Source organism: Danio rerio, chromosome 7, assembly GCF_052040795.2.
Source record: "Danio rerio strain M-AB ecotype USA chromosome 7, GRCz13ab, whole genome shotgun sequence".
In the NCBI taxonomy this organism is placed as follows: domain Eukaryota; kingdom Metazoa; phylum Chordata; class Actinopteri; order Cypriniformes; family Danionidae; genus Danio; species Danio rerio.
This window is the reverse complement of record NC_141027.1, coordinates 47,256,239-47,278,808: the sequence shown is the minus strand read 5'-3', so window position 1 is coordinate 47,278,808 and position 22,570 is coordinate 47,256,239. Positions and strand designations below refer to the sequence as shown.

Here is a 22,570-nt window from a genome sequence, read left to right as displayed (position 1 = left end):
CTGGTATATTGACTGAAACTTTCAGATTCTTTACAGGCCTACACTGAAAAAATGTTGTCTGCAAAATTGTTGCAACAATTTATATGGGTTGTATTTAAACAAACAAATTAAATTTAGTAACTTTCAACTTAATTTGTTTGTTTAAATACAGCCCAAGTACATTTTTTACAACTATTTTAAAAAATAGCAAATCCTGATTTTTTTCAATACGAAAAACGCCTCAGTAAGTCTTCATTTGTTAATATAAGCTAATTGAAACAATCTAATAATCAAAACTACATGTAAAGCATTTATTAATCCAAAGTAAAGTTAATTTCTCAGTATAATATTAAAATCAAGTCGCAACCTAGTTTAATAGAGCTGACAATTAATAAAGCTCAGTTGTATGGTTTTAACATACCATTTGAATCAAACGTAGCTATTCCTCACTGTTGATGTGAAAACTGATGAGACCTTATAGTAAAGTATTACCTATATTCTACTTTATCATACACTGAAAAAAATGATTCATTGGATTTACTAATTTTTTTAAGATAAGTGGTTATAAAGAACTTATATGTGCTGAATTTAAACACCCCAATTAAGTTGAACATTACTAAATTTCATTTGTTTGTTTAAATTCAGCTCATGTAAATTGCTTGCAACCACTTAACCACTTAAGAAATTAGTAAATCCAACAAAAATTTTTTTTCAGTGTATTTGTATTTGCTTTATCTAGCAATTGTCACAACAAACTTTGATCCATCATGTTTTAGACAGGCCGGGTAACTGTGCTCCACACCACAAGTGTGCACTCAACAACTGCTCCTGTGAGACATCTAAATGTGGCCATTTTTCATGACGGCTAATGGAGACGGGGCGAGTGAATCAAGATAACTGTTTACACTGCAAGCTACGACGACCACGACAATGAAAACAACAACAAAAACAGAACGGGTGAGGGCAAGAGTGTGCGAAGAGCTCAGTTAGAGCGATGGCAGCACACGCAAAGGCCACTAATAATCTCATTCTTCCTCTTTTTCGTTGCTCTAAGTGGTGCTTTACAATAAATGAAAGCACTTTTTCTGGTGACACGTTTCCATTCTTATAGTACACCAGCAAGCATAAAAAAGAGACTGATAACAGAAACCTTGAAGTCTTACTGTCGACTGGCCTTAACATTTCACACAGGTGCTGCAGATAGATGGGACTGATGTCTGGTTATTATAACACGAGTTGCTTGTGATGATATGTTGTTAAATTAAGGGGAAGACAAAAGAGGAGCACAAGAAAGCAGACAAAGAACACAGCGCTTGAGATGTGTGCAATGTATAGATGAAGATATGCCACTAACAGACCTGGTATTGATTATATGATACACTTACACAATCGCTGCCTTGCACAATGGAACAAGGCCATTAAGCAATGTGAACAATACAAAGCTAATCCACTAGACTAGACACAGTCTGAGGTGTCTAACAGAACTCGCCACTAAATCACAGATATACTGCATGATTAATATGAGCTATGATTATTACTATTTTTTTTTCAATGTTTTACTACAAATACACTCTCTTAATGCTTATGTAAATCGATATGTTCCTGGCTTCAATAAAATAATAAATCATATATTTGCTAACTAACTAACTAACTAACTAACTAACTAACTAACTAACTAACTAACTAACTAACTAACTAACTAACTAACTAACTAACTAACTAACTAACTAACTAAACAAATACATACATAAATAAAGCAGTAAATAAAGCAAACAATAAATTAAGCAATAAAACAAAATAAAATTAAAAATAATAAAATAAAATTACATTAAATAAAAAATGAATTAAAATAAAATAAAAATGAAATAAAATAAAAAATAAAAAGATTAAATAAAATATAAAAATAAAATAAATAAATTTAAAAAAAATTAATAAAATAATAAAAATATATATATATTTAAAAAATAAAATAAATAAAAAATAAAATAAAATAAAAATAAAATTAAACAAATAAACAAATAAATAAAACAAATAAAATAGTGTTGAATCTAAATGTAATTTAGGTACATTTCTGTAGTAATTTGTAAGGAAAAATGTGTGCTGCTTTTATGTATGGAAGAAGGTTAATCTACAATAAAACAAATGTAAGATACTTGATATGCAAGAGAGAATAAATGTGTTTGCGTGTCTTATAAAAGCGTTATAATAATGAGGGTGTCACTTTGAAATGACTCTCACTCACTCCATTCCGGATGTCAAGGCATACCATATTCAGCTGAGATTTCTAAATATTAATGATTTATGCTTTATTTGCATACAAACCTAATGCCAAGCCACTTCAGATAATCATATTTTGCCCTGAATTAAATTTTCAGAGGGATTTTTGCTTCATCTATGCCCAGCCCCAAGGAATCGTATACAGAATGTGTTTCACTCAATTTTAGACAACAGACCCAAGCACAAAAAACCCCAAGATCAAATAAATCTGCCAGCATGATATTTTATATCTATTTGGGATTCAAACAAACAAACAAAAAAACAAAAACATAAGCTTTAGTCTTTGTGACATTTTTATCTCTTTCTGTAAAATTCAAGATATGAATAATGTTGTTGAGGTGTGAACTGTGATGATCTGTAGTAATGCAGTAACCAAAATTGGCTCATTCTGAAAACATAGTCCTATATACATTTCTGGAGATCATAAATTATGTATCCAGAAGTACATATGGCTGCATCACGTCTTTAAAACAAACACAATAGGACGGTATGATGCCATTCCTTTTCAACCTTATGAGCAGACCGATTACATCTGTACGGATGGCTTTCCCGCTGTTACCAGTTTGACCAGTTAGCTCGCCATGTATGTCAGTGGACTTGAAATGCAAAGAGAAATTAACCACGACTATAGGGTTCGAATGCGGTGAGAAATAGTTCCAGAAAGCGGGTAAGACAAAAATAGAAGCCAAAAAACAAAATCAACAAGTCAATAACAGGGTGAGAATGTGGTAAAATCTGAAAACTTGGTAAAAATCAGGCAAGGGCTTTTCTTTTTTTGAATTGCTTTTTAAAACTGTCGGTTAGGTTAAGGGAGACAAATTTAAGATCTCAAAAAGCATATACAGCGCCTTCTCTGGTGGATTTGTGAAAACAAAAACTGCAAAAACGTAGCTCCTGGGATGTATTTAATGATCTCCATAAATGTATATAGCGTTACATTTTTAGAATGAGCCTAGGTTGGCAGTAACATGTAATGTATACAAACATGCATACATTACATACAATACAAAAACAAACTAAGTATCTTTTTCTATTAATTATTCTATTAATTACAATAGAATTATGTTTAGCTCTTCAGTAAAAAAAAATATTTAAATACATTTAAATTAGTTAAAACAAAATAGTTAATTTTATATGCATTTGAATTCAAGTCCAATATTTAAAACCTAAATATTTTGCCTTTTACTTAAGGATTGAACATATTTTGTTAGAAATCATACATTTCTAGAGAAGTGGTTCCTGTGGTCGTGATACAATAAGGGGGATCTCTTGGTGAATTCCAAAAATCAAATTCACTTTATTAAACTATTAGAATTACCATATTTTATCCATAACCTTCAGAAGAAAAAAAATAGCTAAAAATACATTAAAAAAAAAAATAACATATAAGTAAAAAGCAATATAAATGCGTTTGTTAGTGACCCCTGGGGCGATTATGTTATATTAAAGACACAGAACATTGATTTTATAGCATCAGGTTAAACTTTCAGACACCTTTACGGCCCTCACGTACATCAAAATTAAATTAAAATATGGAGGATGGTCTTCGAGTGGCGTTCTCCAAAATTAAACAATGAATAGACTTGGGACTATTGGTATGTGTGCACCATTGTGTGCCAGGTTTATATATTTATAACCACCTCAGCGGGTATTGGGGGTCGCAAGTCACTGGCATTGTTATTTCGGGGATCACCAGATGAAAAATTTGAAGTAGAATACTTTCATCAGAGTGCCAAATCTCTTACTCTCTATTATAAACACACATAAACACATATACAGGTTCAGCAGTAATACTAACACATTCCTTCCAGAAAAGGATGAATAAACTGTCTGTTGAGTTGTGCACATGGTCATTCAATGCTTTTACTGTACTGTATGTACTACTCAAACATGCCCACACACTGTCTCGGCGTATACAGAAGCGTTCGGCTGCCCATCAGCATCAACCAGCAACAAACTGATGGAGTCATGCTTTAAAAATGCCAAACAAAAAACTTTTGTTCTCCAGACAAAGCCTTATCTCTAAAGGTCAGTCCCTTTTCACAGCAGCAGGAGAGGAGGACGTCACAAGGGCACTTTTCAAATGTCTTTGATTAAAGAAGGATATTACAATACGGTACATTCACTGCGATGACAAAATACTAGCATTCATTTTCAGCCAAGTGAATGACCTCCTCTAAATATTAAAAATGCAACAGGTTCCTCCATGACAGACAGATTTTTCCATAATTGAAAGGTCAAAAGCACCATTAATTGTTAATGTAAACCATTTTGCAGAACACGTGACAATCTTCAGACTTCACACTTCTCTTTTTGATATATTTGTCTCATGTTTGAAAGTTTGAGTAAAAAGGATCTTGGTCTGCCTTCATTTTGTTACTTCCAAATATCACAGTGGCGAGATTCCTTGATATGGCTATACAAATATTTGTTCATCTCTTTAACTTTTTGTTTTTCCAAGGTTATTACCGAGTGACTAGAGATTTTGCCTGCTTTTTTTGCACACACAACTGACTCACATTATCGACTAGTTCAGCTGACGTGAGTGTTAGCGGATGACTCACTTGTGGTAAACATTATGATGGAATAGAGATCCAAATGTCTAATCAAAGAAAACAATAATAATTCATAAACAGCATAATAATAATAATAATAATCATAATAATAGCAATAATAATAATAATAAAATAATAAAAATAGCAATAATAATAATAATAATAATAATAATAATAATTATTATTATTATTATTATTATTATTGCTATTTTTATTTATTATTATTATTATTATTATTATTATTATTATTATTATTATTATTATTATTATTATTATTGCTATTATTATTATTATTATTATTATTATTATACACCCGATTTAATATATTATATTATATTTGTTAAATACAAATTAATAGTATTTAACATTTAACAATATTTTACTGACATCTGTACTGACTGTGTATTACCCAAATCAGCGTTGATGAATTTGTGGTTACTAATCAAGCACAACACAAATGAACTGTCTTGAATGAACAGTTTGATTGTTCCAAATTAAATAAAGTAAGTATTATGATTTGCGACAACAAAGCAGCTTAATAAAATGCCTGTAAAATACTTGCAATAGTTTAATCCTACACCTATTTGCAGTAAGACTTTTACTGAGAGCAAAAAAAAAGAAAATCTGCCTTTCTCCTCTATGTTTGCTCAAGTAAGAACACCAATGTAAAGCATCAAACTAAGAACGTCTATCTTAATTCTCGCATAGACAATTAGTTGTCTTTTTAATTAATAATATATTAGGAGGAACATGAAAATGGATGATAGGTGTGTTTAAGTATATCAGACTTTTTTTTTTCTTTCAGCAAATGTAATTTCTCAGCTGTAAGAAATACTCTTACAAAAGGACATCTAAAGGCTGTGGCACTCACTTACTTTCTACTACAGCCAGCCAAACCAAACTACAAATTCAATTCCTGGAGATTTACTCTCTTTCTTTTTTCATTCACAGTTACTTTCTTTTTCTTTTTATCACCAAATTTTCTGAAAGGGCAGTGTGAAACACAGAAGTCTCAAAGAGCACCAGTAACCTTAGCAGAATCATGAAAGCTGACAGATCATTTTTCACAAGGCCATAGATCCCAGACTCTTATAAAGTAATGGGCTTTTGGGAGAGGCCTTTATGAAAGCTAAGATAGTTAAGTTCTGTGTGCTAGAGATGACACAGGGACCATCAGCTCCTGGTCTGTTTCAAAGCAGGCGCCCTTATTCCCAGAAAGAGGCTGGAAAGAGAGGGTGGGACTGGAGCTCTTGTAAAATGACAATATAATAAAGATTAATATGTTACTTTGTCTTCCTGATGGTCTCTAAACTTGCTTGAAATAAGGTTGAAATGGCTCAAAAGCAAATCTTGCCCCTTTAGAGAGTTTCTGTATTAGTGCGCTTCTGACCAATGAGGGTGACAGTGAGCAAATGTCTCCATGTGTAATTGGTTCACAAATAAGAAATAGCAGATTGTGCAGTGAGGATGTGCGACTCATAATGCAGTGTATATCATGTGTTTACTTGCTAGGGAGTGTGTATGTATAAAAGTGAGTCATTTTGAACGGCATTGGTTATTGATTTATGATACAAAAACAGGGGTTTATGTTGTCATACTCACCAGAGGGGTCGTTTCTTTTCATGTTGCTGGTGCCACCGCTTCCTCCATTGGAGCTTCCACCAAGACCTCCGTTGAAGGCTGCGAGGTTCTCTGAACTGTAGGCCCGCAGGACAGATAGCATGTTCATCTGGTGATCGAGGTGGGGTTGATCAGGCTTAACCAGGCCAGGGGGACCACCGCTTGAAGATAGAAGACCCAGGCCTGCTTGCTGCTGCCACTGCTTCTCAGGGGTGGGAGCTTGAGGAGGAGAAAGCCCTGAGCTTTGAGGGCCTACAGTTAGCTTGCATCTTTGGATGTCCTTTCCTGACAATGGAGATTGAGGAAGCATTTGCATGGATCCACGATCCTCCTCCTCAGCATCACCCATCTCCATCTCCTCTTCCTCATCTGCTTCCTCTTCGTCATCTGAATGCATGTGTCTCTCTGTCCCAGTGGGGTTGGGTAATGATTTGTCACGGCTCACTTCATCCTCCTCAGACTGGCCACCGTGTTCCTCAGATGCCTCTATCTCACTGCAGGAAGCCTTGTCGGATAGGTCATCCAAAGGGCCCTGACCACCCATGTCGTTAGGCTGAATTTGCTGCTGGTCCAGAAATCCAACAGGCCCTCTAGCAGAGCCATCATACACAGGACCAAAGGGCTTGTAGAAGTCACTGGAGAATGCTCCCATGGAGGCTCCGTGCGGGGGCTGATCCAGATGGTTGGACCAGCCTGCTTGTCCCTTTGGATCCCCAGACTCAGTCTCTCTGTCCCTGGACGGGGCTCCCTCATGGTGATGAAGAAGGCCTGGTGGTGGAGGAGCCAAGCCAGTAGCTTTGCCCACATGGGAAGGCTCTCCCATGAGGTGCTCCTTAGTATCTTTGCCTGGGCCACATTTGCTTTTACCCAGGTGGTTGGCTTGCAGGTGGAGGGCCATCAACTCTACAGAGGCAGTTGTGAAGGAGCAGAAGAGGCAACCATGCCAGGCGACATTATCCTGGATGGTGATAGAGGTTCCAGGAAGGGTCCCCGCTTCAGGCCTAACAGACAAATCCAGGGGCTCATACTGTGAACGGCCACCCTCAGCTGGTTTAATGTCACTGGTGGGATTTTCTTCCTGGTTGGCCTCGCTGGATCTTTTGGTCTTGATCTCTGCATTCTCCTGGCTAAAGTGCTGACCGTGCAGCTGACTCTCTCTCATTTCCTTCTCTTTCTTCATAGAGCTGAGCACAAAGCTGTCCATGAAGGCCTGAAGGGAGCCCTGGAAGTTGACTCCATTTCCCACCATACTCTGGTAGGCCCGACCAAGGTCAGAGAAGCTAGCAGGACTGTCCGCTGCAGAACCAGGTCCCTCTGGACTCTTCATGTTCTCCGTGGTGGGCTCTGGCCCCGGTCCATGGCGCTCCCTTTCACGATCTCTGTCTCTAGGTGAGAGCATTCCTGGTGGAGCCCACTGGTGTGGAAGCATTTGACCTCCTCTGAAGTCAAGACCAGAGGGCATCATGCCTTTGAAGACCCCGCGAAGGACATCAGGACGAGCAAAAACCCCTGTCCCACCGCTGTTCTTGTTGTGGTCATCCTTGTGTTCAGATGATGGAGGATGGTTGGCCGAGGGCCCACTTCCGTTCTGCCGCTCACGGTGATGGCGCTCCAGGTGGTACTTCAGGGAAGCTGATTGAGTGCCTGCATAGTCACAGTGAGGGCACCTGTAGGGCTTTTCACCTAGAGTGAGAGTGATAGAAAGAAACAAAGACAGACAGGCGCTGATGTCAGTACAGAGGTAATAATATAGGTGCCAACAAGCTCAGCAGGAACTCTGGGCTCGTTCCACCTGTCAGAAGAAGAGCAGAAAGAAAAATAACATGTAAATATTTGACAGGAATCATGTCAAGGATTACGTCAAGACTCTTTAAATCTCACATTCTGCAGCATTCGACCACATTCATCACTTAGCAAACAGTCCATCAGCCTTTTTGAGAGGAGGGAGGAGTTTCAATACGGGTCGATCCAGCTCAATCCAGATCCTAGGAGTGAGCCATCACTCACGTCAGTGCCATAAAAAACATAACACCATATGGTGCCTTCAGTCCACTACAGAGATCATATTTTCAACTGACAACAAAACTGTCTGGATGTTATCTCTGTTCACATGGGGAACTGCAGGCTTGTGGTGCTGCTGGTTTCTGCTGTCTTTCTCTCTCTCTCTCTCACTTTCTGTCTCTCCCCTGGCCTTGTCTGCTGTCAAGCCTCTACCTTGGTGGTGGAGTTGTTCTGTGGACATTCTCTATTTGCAGTTTATCATTGTGAGGATAAATCAAGCCCCACAGTAGCTCTCTATTCCCCCTGGAGGACAACTGTGACCCCTCAGTCCAAAATGCACCCAATAAAAGTCCCTCATTTGAGAGCGAAGATAGTCTAAATGATATAAACACACCATATGTGGTGCACATGAGCATTCCTCACAAGGCAGCCTCACACTGCGGATTACAAAATGCTAACCAGCATGAAATGTACTGTAAAAGTAGGCATGCAGGCAGTTTAGAAACGCATGCAAATGTACAATAATTCTTGTTAAAAGCAAAAAGAGAGCAGCTTTTAACAAGAGAAAGGGGCTAAATTGCATTTGCATGATCTAATCAATATCGATATAAAATACATTCTGACAACAATTAGAATAGGCTCGGAATGAAAGCTAGATTTATAAGATCAATAAGCAATAAACTAAATGCAAGGCTTGATTTTTGAGTCCCTGTAATGTTTCAGGAATGAAATGATGTCGTGCGAGGTGGGAAAAAAAAAGACAGTGAGGGAGGGTGTTTCGAGAGATATGGGAAAATGAAAATAAAAGCATGTTTGTCAATGTGTGTGTGTGCGCGGCTATAAACGCTTAGATTATACACATGGAAAACATTTTTTAACCCAGAAAAAATGTTGCATTGTTACGCAAGACTGAATTGAATGATTTAAGTCTGGCTCTGTAGTAAATCATGGATATAATTAGCAAATGGCATAGTGCTCAAGTAATTTATCATTATTTGGAGGGCGCCATTCCAGAAAAAGAATGGAAGATCTGCAGACCCACTGCACAGCTTCCTAAATAAAGGATTGCAAACACAAACTCAATACTATATTGATAAGGAACAAACATACGGAGGGACATATAGTGAAGGGCAATTGAGAGGGTGAGAGAAAGGGAATGTAAAAAAGGGATAGGGAGCCGTCTTTTGTTCTTTTACACAAGAGTGTTTGAAGCGCATATTCAAAAGACATCATACAAGATGAGCTTTTAACCCAATAAGTGCTTATCCTCTGAGCAGGATAACAGAGGCTTGGTGTGATTCAATAAGGAAACGTCCTTGATGCAAATGATCATTTTCAGTTCCTTTAACTGGAAGGAATGATATTCTGTACCCAAAATTAGAGTACAATTAGAGTGATCTGCTTTTCTCCACCCCATCTTGTGTGCCTGATTATGAAAATACTGATAACGTCTTAATTTATTTGTACTAAAAAAAGCATATTAAGACATATGTTGTGGTAATGTATTACGAATTTTTAGTAAAAACTAAAATGCATACCAATCAAGTCTATGTTTTGCTATTTCTAAACATATCGCTGGTTGTGAGGGTGTGTTGAAGTGCCTGTGCAAGTCTCTGTGGTGTGGCATGTTCTTTGTGCACCATTTGGGCTCAGTAAGACATCTGCTCCATCATACGTCAGGGGCACGTGTGACATCTGGGGAATATACTGTATCCTGCCTTGCAACATTACACACAATTTACTGCTAAAGGTCATTATGTACCCGTTAATCCACTTTTAATTGATATCCACACAAACAACACAACCTCAGGGAAACAAAATGGATCGCCAAGGCAGAGAGGTAAAGAGATTATTATTTTTCATCTTTTGCAATGAGAGTCTGCAAAACTAAAAAGAAAAAAGTTTCCAAAGCTCACTCTTACGCCTGATGGACTGCGTTAATAAAAATAGGGAGGAAAAAATACATATCAAATTGCCATCTGCTATAGTGTGACAGGCTTTATATAAATTGCAGAGACCTCTCACTGTGAGTAGTACATATCCATTATCATTTTGCAAGTTCACTTCAAACAGAGCGCTTTCAGACTTAACACTTGAAGAAGTCCAGCGCAAACTGATTTCATATGGATTTGTGTGATTTGTCATGACTCCATAGTAACGGTTCAGAGTAAACACTTGCAGCCTTTACAGAAGTGCAATTAAAACAGTTAATAGATATGACACACTTTAAGATGAATTTCCATATGGCTTTACAGAAGGGTAAAAAGACAGCCTGCATTCCACAGGGGGGATAAAGAGAGAGAGAGATTGACTGCACTGGAAAAATAGATGTCTTTTTTTTCCGCCCCATAATCTACGCCAAATGTAGAAACAAGAATGTCAAGGTGTTCGAGTTCTCAAGCCCTCCACATCATACTCACAACTTCTATTTACATTTGAAATTACCCTTTACTGTATGCCCCATTACTTCAATCCTTCCATTCATCTTAAAGACTTTTAGATAACTAACTCGCCATGTTCTTAGCAAATACGCATTACGAGAGGGAACGAAAACAAAACCAAAAAGAACGAGAACAAAACCACTAACCATGCAGCAGGAAAGGACTCGCTACTAATACCTTGAAATTTCCTACAGGGAGTCTGCCGAGTGACCTTTGTAATTTACAATGCTTATGGTTTGGAACAGTAGCAACTGACCACAGACCTGAGTTTAATGGCTCCCCCTCTCTCTCTCTTCAAAGCAAACCTTTAAAACGTTGTTCGATGCAACCATAAAGCTCCATCCAGCCGTGCGAGCCAACTCTCCTCGGTTCAGTCCAAGTCTCGATCAAGATGCGTAATGGCTCCCGATCACCAAGGTGAACCGGCACGGCCGATGCCTGTCTGTCCTCTGTCTCCCTTCAAACAAAGGTGATTCGTCTGGCATCTTGCTTCTCCCATAGCCTCAAGTTATGCGTAGCCATTGTCAGGAGCAAGGACCTTTTTATTTTTTATCTACAGCTGCTTACTGCTAAATACTGCCTTGTCCAGAAGGGGACAATCTGTGTCTCTAATTGCTGTCACTGAAGCCTAGATTCATTATGTGACTTTCCCATTAAAATGTGAGCATTAATTTGTATAATGAAATATCACCCACTGCAGTGTTCATTAGCTGTGGCCCCACACTATACGCTGCACAATGTTAGCTACCTAGAAAACTGTGCTTAATTTCACTAATGGATATTTTCCCGCTCACTGTTGGAGAGGAAATTAATACTGTAACATTAGCTCTTTAACTTTTGGAGAAATTTAAATTCACTTCATTCCTTTCAAGCCGACGTTAGAGAGTCATTAATCTAACATTGTGTCGCACAATGCCCTGGCCTCCTCAGTAAGCAACGCCATTGTGATGGGATAACGGCGTCGGGATTGAGGCCCGCTTTGTGTCATCCGCATGTCTGATTGCTTTAAATCAGGGCAGGATATTTGTTTAATGTCATCGGCATAGTTTCAGCCTGATTGGAAGGGCCTGTTGTTCCAGTAAATTATTCGAGCAGAGCTCGAGCGAGACCTGCGCCATATCTCTGATTCCTGTCAGCCGGGAATCTTTATGACAAACCTATAACCGATCAGCAAAGAGTCACACATCTTGCAAGTACATCAGGGTCCGCGTAAATTGCTGCATCGACAGAAAGAGAAGCGTCCGCCTGTAAGCGCTCTCTGGCCGCACCGCACACACGTGGCCCGTCCCGGCGAGCAGAAAGAGAGAGAGTGAGTGAGTTAACGGAGGCTTGGGACGAGGGCCTCTGTTTCCTCTCGGCTGAAATACGGCTCTACTGGGGACCCTTACCCCCTGCTCCGAGCAGGCATAACTCAACCTCCCTCAGCTAGAAACATATTTCCCCACTCCATCCGCTGCTCTCCTGCTAGGACGATACAGCCAGCCTGTCCAAAGCCTTAACCCCTCTGTTTAAAGAAAACTTAAACACTTCACTGCGACAGCCTGTCATTGCCTAAATGTTTAACACTCTCATTTGTGCAGTTTTTAAGTTGTACGTTGCATTCCATTTCATATAATTCTTGCTGCAAGTCATTTCAGGGGAAATTGCTCTTTATAACTGCCTCGCAGTCCATATTAGATAATAACAAATGCAGATGACAGCGTTCTGCAGACTTCATATGAATGCCGTACTGAAAATTAATACTATTCCTTGTTACAACAGAAGGTGAAGATACTGCAGGCTGAGAGAGTTACACATCAGCTCTGTTGTTAAGCATGCCTTATAATCAAGCTTAATGCTCCAGAATAGCGCAGCTATGTGCTTCTTATTAAGTGGGACAAATACCATCTGGGTGGTCTGCTCTCTTCCTTGTATGCACATACCAAAAAAGTAACAACCATCGATTCCCTGAGCTGCGAGTGATTTCCATTTACAGTTAAGTAAAGAAGCGCGGATTGACCTCACATTATTTGCTGAATTTATAAAGCTGCTTCTTTCTTTTTTTCTTCTTCCTATTTTTATAGCTGTCCTTTTTATGATTAAAGCTTCACTGTGAACATGCGCAGGTGTTCCAGATCTCACCCATAAAATGACGCTCATTGGTCTAGTATAAGAACTGGTGTATGTAGATATAAACAGTGTTCTTCAAAATTTGCTTGTGAGAAATGATCTGTGTGTGATTTTGACTTCTGTGGAGGTTTCATTGTTATACCATCAGATGGGGCAAGAGGCTGTCTGTATGAGTGAGTCAGTGGAAATATCAATGACCTGACAGGGAGGAAAACATAGAAGAACATAAAACAAGAATTTTTTTTTAAAACTTTCAACAACACCTTGTAAGATTTAGCCATCGGATGCATTGATCAGCACTGTCATGGGGAAGTTCCACCTCTCTCTCTATTTTTCTATTTTTCTCTCTATTTTTCAATCCTATAAATATTACAATTTATTCTTCTTCTTCTTCTTCTTCTTCTTCTTCTTCTTATTATTATTATTATTATTATTATTATTATTATTATTATTATTATTATCATTATTATTATTATTGTTATTTACAATAGTGCAGGCCCTCTCTGAGCACCTAGATGGCTCTGAAGGCTCCCATCTGCTTTGCAAATACGTCAGCTTATTATAGTCTATTACTATTAATGAGAGTTTTGTTACAGGTATAATTGCAAAGTTTCTTGTGGTCAAAAGAATATTTTATTTATTATTATTATTGTTTTATTTTATTTTATTTTATTTAAATGTGTTTTATTTTATTGTATTAATAGTAGTAGCACAAAGTTTAGTATTAGTATTTATATATTTGATTGATCTACACTCAAAAAAAATTAACAAAGATTTTTGCCACTTATTTAAACTATTTTTTCTAGTTAAAATGAGCTGAAACAACACAATTCTGGAGATTTTCTTTGAGAAACTTAATTTTTTATGTTCAATATATTAAAATGTGCTATGTTAACTTAATTGATTTGTGTGGAACACTGCATTTTTTACACTGTAAAAAATAACTACAATGTTATTATTATTATTATTATTATTATTACAAATAATAATAATAATAATAATAATAATAATAATAATAATAATAATAATAATAATAATAATACAAATAAAAACTATCGCTTAAATGTTTACACGTACACTGTTCCCCATAAATAGAGCCAGCAGTGTGCTGAATCTAAGGTGACCTCAGAGTGCTTATCCTGGTTATCCTGCATGTTAACTAGGCCAGCTGTGCCTGCTAGTGAGCCTCAGCCTTGCTCTTGGGTGGAACAGGAGGGTCTCCTGACAGCCACTGGACCAGCACTGCTCACATCATTACTCTGCTGGGCCGCTGTCCTCCCTCACATACCTGCGGTTCATTTATGGGCTCAGAGATTTTCAGTCCTACTAAAAGTTTTTTTTTTAAATGTGCATCATTAATGCTGGGAATAACTCTAAATAGGTTGTATACTTGTATGTACTTCACTATCTGCATGTGGACTTTATGTACTGTATGTGTCAAAATATCTTCTTCATGAACTTCTCTCTCACATCTCACCTATGCGTATTTCCAATACGAATGAATAAAGCAAAATACATCCAACTCAGAATAATCAAACATTCTGATTTCATTTTCAAACCAGTTGTTCTAAAATAACAAGTCTGAACTGAAATTAATCGAAATTAGTTAATACATATACATGAAGGGTAAACTTCAAGGCCTGAATCCACTTTTGATATTTTAAGGATGAAAAAATAGGGTTTGCGTGGTCTAACAGGGTTATGCTTATTCTCTTAATGAGTTATGAATGTGTTTCGAGCATAACGTGCATTAAACCAATCAGAATCTCATCTCCTATTGCCTTTAAGAGTCATTTGCTTCGAGCCATGGCACATTCGCTATTTACATGGTGGACTTTGTAAAAAAAAACTTACTTTAGAAAAACTGAACGCTTCACAAGCGAGAAAACAGTTAAACAGACCATCTGCAGTGTGATGATAAAGAACGAGCCTCCTTCATTCGGCTTCTTTACTTTCCTATTACTTTACTTTTACTCTTTACTCCTTTACTTTTGTGGAGTAAGGAAACGGTATCGAACTCTCTCCACTGAAGACATCAATCAGCCTACATAATTAATTTCATTTGTTAAGCGCAAAGATTTGTTTCAAAACCTTTTTTTTTCTAAAGTCAGTTCTAATTTCCAGCAAACTAATAAATTAACAATAAAAAGTTATATCTAAGCACACATCCTATTTTTATGCCCATATAGTGACGCATACGTCTCCAAAAACCAGCAGATGGAATTCAAACTTATTTTTAATAAAACAAATATAAATATACATATATTAAACAATACTGCTTATAATAGTAACATTAAACATAAACAAATTGTCATGAATAAACTGAAAAAAAGCCGCTGACGTGAAGAAGGCAGTGGTTTTTATATTTATGTAGTAGCTAATAATTTTTATAACATTTTAATCCTTTTTTTTTTTCATTTGTAAAGATATTTGTGTACATCCTGTATGTATTAAGACATGTGTAAGCGTTTGGACCTGCATAGGTGCATGACTAAGGCGCTCTGTGCTGGACTTTAGACCAGTTTTCAGTTGGTCAATGGGGCGGTCTATTTCAGTGCTTCAAAATAACAACGTGCCAACAATGTGCCTTATAGACTAAAACACTAAAACACTAAAATAGACTAAAACACAAGTCCATAAAGTGACGCAATTGGAATTGGTATTTAAACAACGTGGCGCAAAAAGTGAAAATTAGGGTTGTGCTGGTCTAAAAAAAGCAGCAAATCACGCCAAAAAATGTCTTGCGCCTTATTGCGTCGGGTGTTTGATAGGGCCCCAAAAATGATTGGTTATTTCAACCCATAGTTGGATGAAATGTGGAAAACCAAAATAAAATTGGTTCTTTCTTTCTTTCTTTCTTTCTTTCTTTCTTTCTTTCTTTCTTTCTTTCTTTCTTTCTTTCTTTCTTTCTTTCTCTCATAATAGTCTAGAAACAGAAAGATAATACATTTAAATTCAAACAAAATATAAAATATGTTTTGTTTCTCTTAATTTTTCTTCTTTTTAATTGTATATATGATTTTTTTTTCTTATTTTAAAGAAATAACTTAAATATATCTAAAATGATTCAAAATACATGCATTAAATATGTAACCATTACAAAACACATTGATGATTTATTTGATTTGATTAGATTTAAAGGTGTGTAAAATGCATTGGGTTTGCCTTCACAGACTTCTCTCTCACCTGTGTGTATTCTTAAGTGGACCTTCAGATGGTGTGAGGTGCGGAAAGATTTGCCACAGTAGGGGCAGTCCTTCATGCTTGAACCCACACTCCTGTCCCGGTGCTGAGTAGTGGGGGGCTGGACAGCACTCACAGGTTTCGCCATCTCATCACCGACATCTGAGAGAAAACATAGAAACATAATTCACAGACTGTTCTTTCTCACTTCAAACCAGACGCACACTAGAGACTTCTGTTTCTTCTGTTGTTCTCCATGCTTTCAGCGTTTGCCACCCAAATCTGCTAACGCCACACAAAGTCAAACACATCAATAAGTTCATGTGCACCCCCCCCCCCCACTCCGCAACCTGACAGAACGCTGACAGTTCAGAAGCTTTCTTTAGAGATATCACCCCGACCCCCGCCCAAGTACACTCACGTCCCTACGTTTTATCCAGCCTCTCATCATCTGTAGTGGGAAGCATATGGCAGATTGTGTTGAAATGAACAATACAAGGGGGAAAAAAAGGAGAAAACAGCCATGTCAGCAACAGGGTCTTCGCTTTTGCGTGGCGCCCTGGTTTTGACAGGTGACGTCGGCTGGGAGCTTGATGGGAAACGGTGATAACGAAGGGCCGCTCTGATTGAGCAATTGTCACACCAATAATGTCTAAGAGTGTCAACAAGTCCACACTTGGAGATAATTAGTCACTGTGCTTATATGTGAGATGTCAGCAGTGTTACACCATGGTGAGTTACAGGGGGATCTCGTATTGTGTGAAGCGGTTGACACTCCAGCGAAGTTAAAAGGATACAAGACCAGGTCAGGTCTTTTCAGTCAGATTTATTTTTGTATTTAATTGCAATGAATTTACATTGAAAAAGTTTTAATTTAAACCATTAAATTAAATAATTAAATGAATAAATAAATAAATAATCAAAAATAAATAAAATAAATGAATGAATATATATATATATATATATATATATATATATATATATATATGTAATTGACAATAATCTCATACTAATATTATAAAAGTTGTATATATTCTTTATATATATATATATATATATATATATATATATATATATATATATATATATATATATATATATATATATATATATATATATATATATATTTGACAACTTCTCTTTTGTATTTAATTTTAATTCATTTAAGTTAAAAAAAAGTTTTTGTTATTTTATAAACATTTCATATAAACTATTAAATAAATAAATAAATACATTGAGAAAAAAGAATACCATATTTTGTTATAACCATTGTTCATGTTTAGTTTACAAAGTATTGAGTTTTAGTTCAAGTAAATTCTTGTCAAATAATCAAATAAATAAATAAATGTAATTTAAACACATGAATAAAAATGTATTAAAACAAAATAAACTCACCCCATCCACACTTTCTGTCCGTAAGTGTGTATTTTTTATGCTCTCATTTGAATTTGCACCTTTACTTCAGCGCAACAAGGTCTGTAAGCCCATAACCAGCCACAGCTTGGAAAAAAATAATAATAAAAAATAAAAAAAACGTTTGCAAATGCTTTCTTATTTCTGCGCCTACACATGATACGGTGTGTGTGTAGGGAGAGACGTCGCCTGAATGGCGCAACCCACTTTAGCAACCATTTGCCTCAATCAAAAGCTTTTGTACAAGTAATCTTTCTTTCTTTCCGTGCTTTTTTTTCCCTCCTCATTTCTCTACCCTCTTTTAAGAATCAAATGAGATTTGAGAAGTTAAAAAAGAAAGAGTGAAGTCAGCATCTCCTTCTCTCTTGTGACTGATCACATTCCTGCAATTTGCTGCCTCCGTTTTGCCTACACGCGTTACATTGTGATGTCTGCCCCCATTTTCTGACCCAAACATATACTCACAACCAAACAAACACAAACACCGACTCTGACCCACTTTACCCTGATAACCAGACAATTACAAATATTACTCCTATTGCCAAATTTTCACAGGCTTTTAGAAAGAAGTGGATGCTGTTGTACCACAGCTGCATTTGAATACACATGCTACACTTACAGGCCACTTTATTAGGTACAACTGTTTGACTGCTTATCAATGGAAATACCTCATCAACTAATCATAAAGCAGCAACTCAATGTATACAGGAATGTAGACATGGACAAGACAAACTACTGAAGATCAGACTAAGTTTTTTCAGGTTTTCCAAGTAATTTTCTGATTTACAGAATGGTCTGAACAAGGCATAATATCCAATGAAGAGCAGTTCTGTTGGCAAAAAATTCTTATTGAAAGAGAGAGAGAGAGAGAGAGAGATCATGTCTGTCCTTGTAAATGACACAAGCATGTCTAGCTTATTGTAGCCTATTAGCTTTTCACTAATATTTTTACATATATATTTTTGAGCATATTTGAGGGCTGAAAGATCAACATCAACTCCTTGATTACGCATTCATTCATTTTCCTTCGGCTTAGTGCCCTTATTCATCAGGGGTCACCACAGCATAATGAACCACTAACTTATCTGGCATGTGTTTTACACAGCAGATGCCCTTCCAGCTGGAACCCAGTAATGGGAAACACTATGGCCAATTTAGTTTATTCAATTCACCTTTACCGCATGTCTTTGGACTTTGGTGGAAACTGGAGCACCTGGTGGAAACCTACGCCAACACGGGGAGAACATGCAAACTCTATTTAGAAATGCCACTCGAACCAGAAATAGACTCGAACCAGCTCCATTCCTGCTGTGAGGCGACCGTGCTAACCACTAAGCCACCGTGTCACCCCTTGATTATGCACATCGAGATTACACAGATGACTGAAGGTTCCAGCATCTGTGAGTTGTTATGTTTACTACTAATGTTTGAGTGAAGTGGACTTATTTTAAACTATGTATGTATTAACTATTTTATTGCACACCTTCCAGCCAAGTAGAATCAAGAATTTCTACAGATCACGGAATAAGCTGATATAACGACCAGTGTAATTGAAATATCTCCTCTGGTTAACAAAACTGAGCTCTGCATAAGAGTACACATCAACCTTAAAGCAGATGAGCTACAGCTACAGAAGAGCACAATGATGTCAATCCAGTCAGCAAAGCACAGGAAATTGAAGCTATAATGTGAACAGGCTCATGAAATTTGGAATAGAAGATTGGAAAGTTGTTGCCTGCTTCGATAAACTTCTACATTTCTGCAGCAAAATTCGAATAGTAGGGTAATGATATACATGATATAATAGATGTTTCCTAATACAGATACTGTAGTTGGTGGTGGTTTAATGTCACAATTTGAGTTCCTAAGTATTGCAATGTAATGTAATGTGTATTTATATAGCACATTTATTGTGTATAGCCATACACCCAAAGCGCTTCGCAATCATGCAGGTGGTCTCTCCACACCACAACCAGTGTGCAGGATCCACTTAGTATTAGCTGAGCATATTTTTAAGACCACAGCCTAACTGAGTATTGTTGATGACCCTCTATTTATGACCACAATGAACCTCTCTGCACCATGCTATAAACCTCATAAAACTAGTTTCTTGAACAAGATCGTGAGTTCACTGAACTGTCATATTCACCAAATTTTAATACAGTAGAGCACATCTGGGATGTGCTGCAACAGGATTCATATCATGGTCACACTTTACAATAAGGTTCATTAGTTAATGTTAATTAATGCATTTACAAACATGACGAACAAAGAACAATACATTTACTGCTGTATTTGTTCATGTTAGTTAATGTTAGTTAATGAATTTGTTAATTTGTTAACTCATGGTGCATTAACTAATGTTAACAAGCATGGACTTGGATGTTAATAATGCATTAGTAAATGTTTAATTATGATTAATAAATGCTGTACATGTGTTGTTCATGATTCGTTCATGTTAGTAAATGCATTAACTAATGAACCTTATTGTAAAGTGTTACCCAAATCATATATGTGCAGTCATCAAATCGGAGGCCACTGTGTAATGCTATCACATCATAATCAACCAAAATATCAGAATAATGTTTCAAACACTGCTAAACTGTCACAAGTAAAATAAACCAGCTCTTTATACAAACTGAGGTTAGACCATCACTATCAAGGTGTATCTAATAAAGTGGCCAGTGAGTGTATATTGTAAATGTGGCAGAAGTGCCAATCATTACTCACACATTATTAAATGTTACTTTAGATTTAGATTTTTACGTAAACCATCAGTCATCATGTCACTCTAATGCTTAGCTACATACTGAAACATCAGGCCGACAGATACATGAGCATACAAAGCCTTTACAGGTAATACTGTTCTTTCATCTCTGCCTCTCTCGCTTTTTGTCTCTCTCTACACACACACACACACACACACACACATACACACACACAGGCCAGCAGGGCCGTCTTTAATCAGCTGACTGCTCCCCAGCTTTTAATACGGCTGTTCCAATTACTGTAAAAGTCATCCTGCACCAAATAACCACAAATATTGACAGTTTATTGCACAACACATTTATGACATTTGAAGGTCACCCCATATATTACGCATCATCTCTCGGCCCAGGGTGTCTGGAACAGAGAGATTCTCGATAACCCGCCACCTATAACTATTTTCTGCATATTGATTTTCCATTTCTCAGCCCTTTTTTATGCAAAAGAAAAATCTGTAAGAGAGACGGCATTAAAGCGATTGTCACGAGCGAGCCGCGGCCTTCATATATTATCCAGTTAAGCCTGAAAACAATAACTCTTCAGTCCAGAACCTAGACAATGCCGCAAAACATTATGAAACGCTACAGTGTTCCTTTATAGATGTTTACAGTCTGACTAATTAGACACGGGGATAATGAAGTTACATCTGTAATTTATGATTAACTTGCTTATTGTGACTACGCTAGTATCAATCATCCCCATCGCCATAAATATTTCATCGACCACTGGATTCGCGTATGTGCTTTTTTTTTGCTGCCGTAACCAATAATAAAGAGCATCTCCAAGCGCTTGACACAACATATCAATATCCATATCTCATCGTCCATTGAGTTTGGAGCACCAGGCCCAGTGGCTAATGGCACAAGCATGTAAAGCTGGACCAGCATTACAGAACATGCCAGAACAATAGACTGGAAGCGGACAGGAGGCCACTGGGAAAAGCCATCTGGGAGGAGGTGTGTCGCTCACCCTTCTGTCTGCTCTGTCTCTTTGACATAAACACACACACACTAATGCGAAAGCTGAATGTGTGTCTAAAACACAGGAAAATATGTTTGTCTCAGCGACACGATATGTGTGTGCACAACATCTCAAATCTCTCCAGATGGACCACACCCTGTTTTCACTAATAAAAAAACAACAACAAAGGCCCACCATGACAAATCCCCCCCTCTCTCTAACACACACACACACCTTTAATGGATCTCTCACAATCACACTTCCACTCTAAATCAGTCTGTGGTTCTGATTACTCGCATATCACTTTCAGAGGAGAAAAAAAAGACAAGAAGCAATCATAAAAACACAAGATGTCTCCCCTATCCATTAGAATAATGTGTCACGTGCCACAGTCAGTCATTGACCTTCCTTCCTCTGTAGCACCCGAAGAAAATGTGAGAGAAACATTTGGATTTAGATAGTAAAAAGCAGAGAGAGAGAGACTGAGAGAGAGAGAGAAGGTAAAATGTGATGACATCATTTGAAAGGCATTAGGCTTTTAAAAATGCGCCCGGGGGGAGCTGATTTCCTTACGCTGGAGCAACACAACACCATCCGGCTGATGCGCACGCTGCACTCTCTCTTTTTTGATTTGGACCGGTGCCATCTTTGTGAACAGTCTGGTTCAGGCGAGTTAATCAATTTGAGGTTTAGTTACACTGCTGAGGCTAGCATTCCGCCGACTGCTAGAAAGTAATCGGAACTCGCAGAATTTATTAACCAAACACCAATTATCATTAAACACCACTGCATTATCCCCTCCTTTTACTACCTGACAAGGACTACTTAATGAAATTTTAGATTAAAGTTATTTAGCCTGCTGATTTATGGTGGCTAAAACTCCTAATGCAGCCCCTTGGCACAGATGCTCGCACAAGCAGTTATTTATTTATTTATTTTTTTAAGGAGTACACCAGGGACCCTGAACCCTCAGTGGTACCACCACAACAGAGCCCTACCCATGATGTGAGGGGTGTCGGGGGGGAGAAAAAAAATCTGTCCAAATGTTAGAAAAGATTCACTGGATATGAGAGCAAGCCCTCTCGCTTGCAGGCGGCACACGCTGACCTGCGTGTCAATGAGGTAATAAATTCACGGAGGCAAAGTAGAATTTAAATAAATAAATGAATAAACGCTAAATTCAAAAAGTGTTTACCCCCTTTCTGTTTGTGAGATGAAACAGCCGCAAAATGTGCTACATATAAGGCATGTGGGTAAACAGGGGCA

The 22,570-nt window shown here is 37.4% G+C and overlaps 1 protein-coding gene across 27 annotated transcripts in view; it reads right to left on the bottom strand.

Annotated features, from left to right (window-relative positions):
* znf536 (zinc finger protein 536) overlaps positions 1-22,570 on the bottom strand; it is a 497,364-nt gene that overhangs the window by 87,816 nt on the left and 386,978 nt on the right. For 26 of the 27 annotated variants that reach the window (XM_087261688.1, XM_087261685.1, XM_087261694.1 and 23 more), the window contains 2 exons: positions 16,169-16,327; positions 6,414-8,114 (listed from right to left, as the gene is read on the bottom strand). In XM_087261688.1, coding sequence (XP_087117814.1) covers positions 6,414-8,114; positions 16,169-16,327 — 1,860 coding nt within the window. Of the gene's footprint in view, positions 1-5,743; positions 8,115-16,168; positions 16,328-22,570 lie in introns of those variants that run through there. The other variant, XM_087261711.1, reaches the window with a different exon arrangement.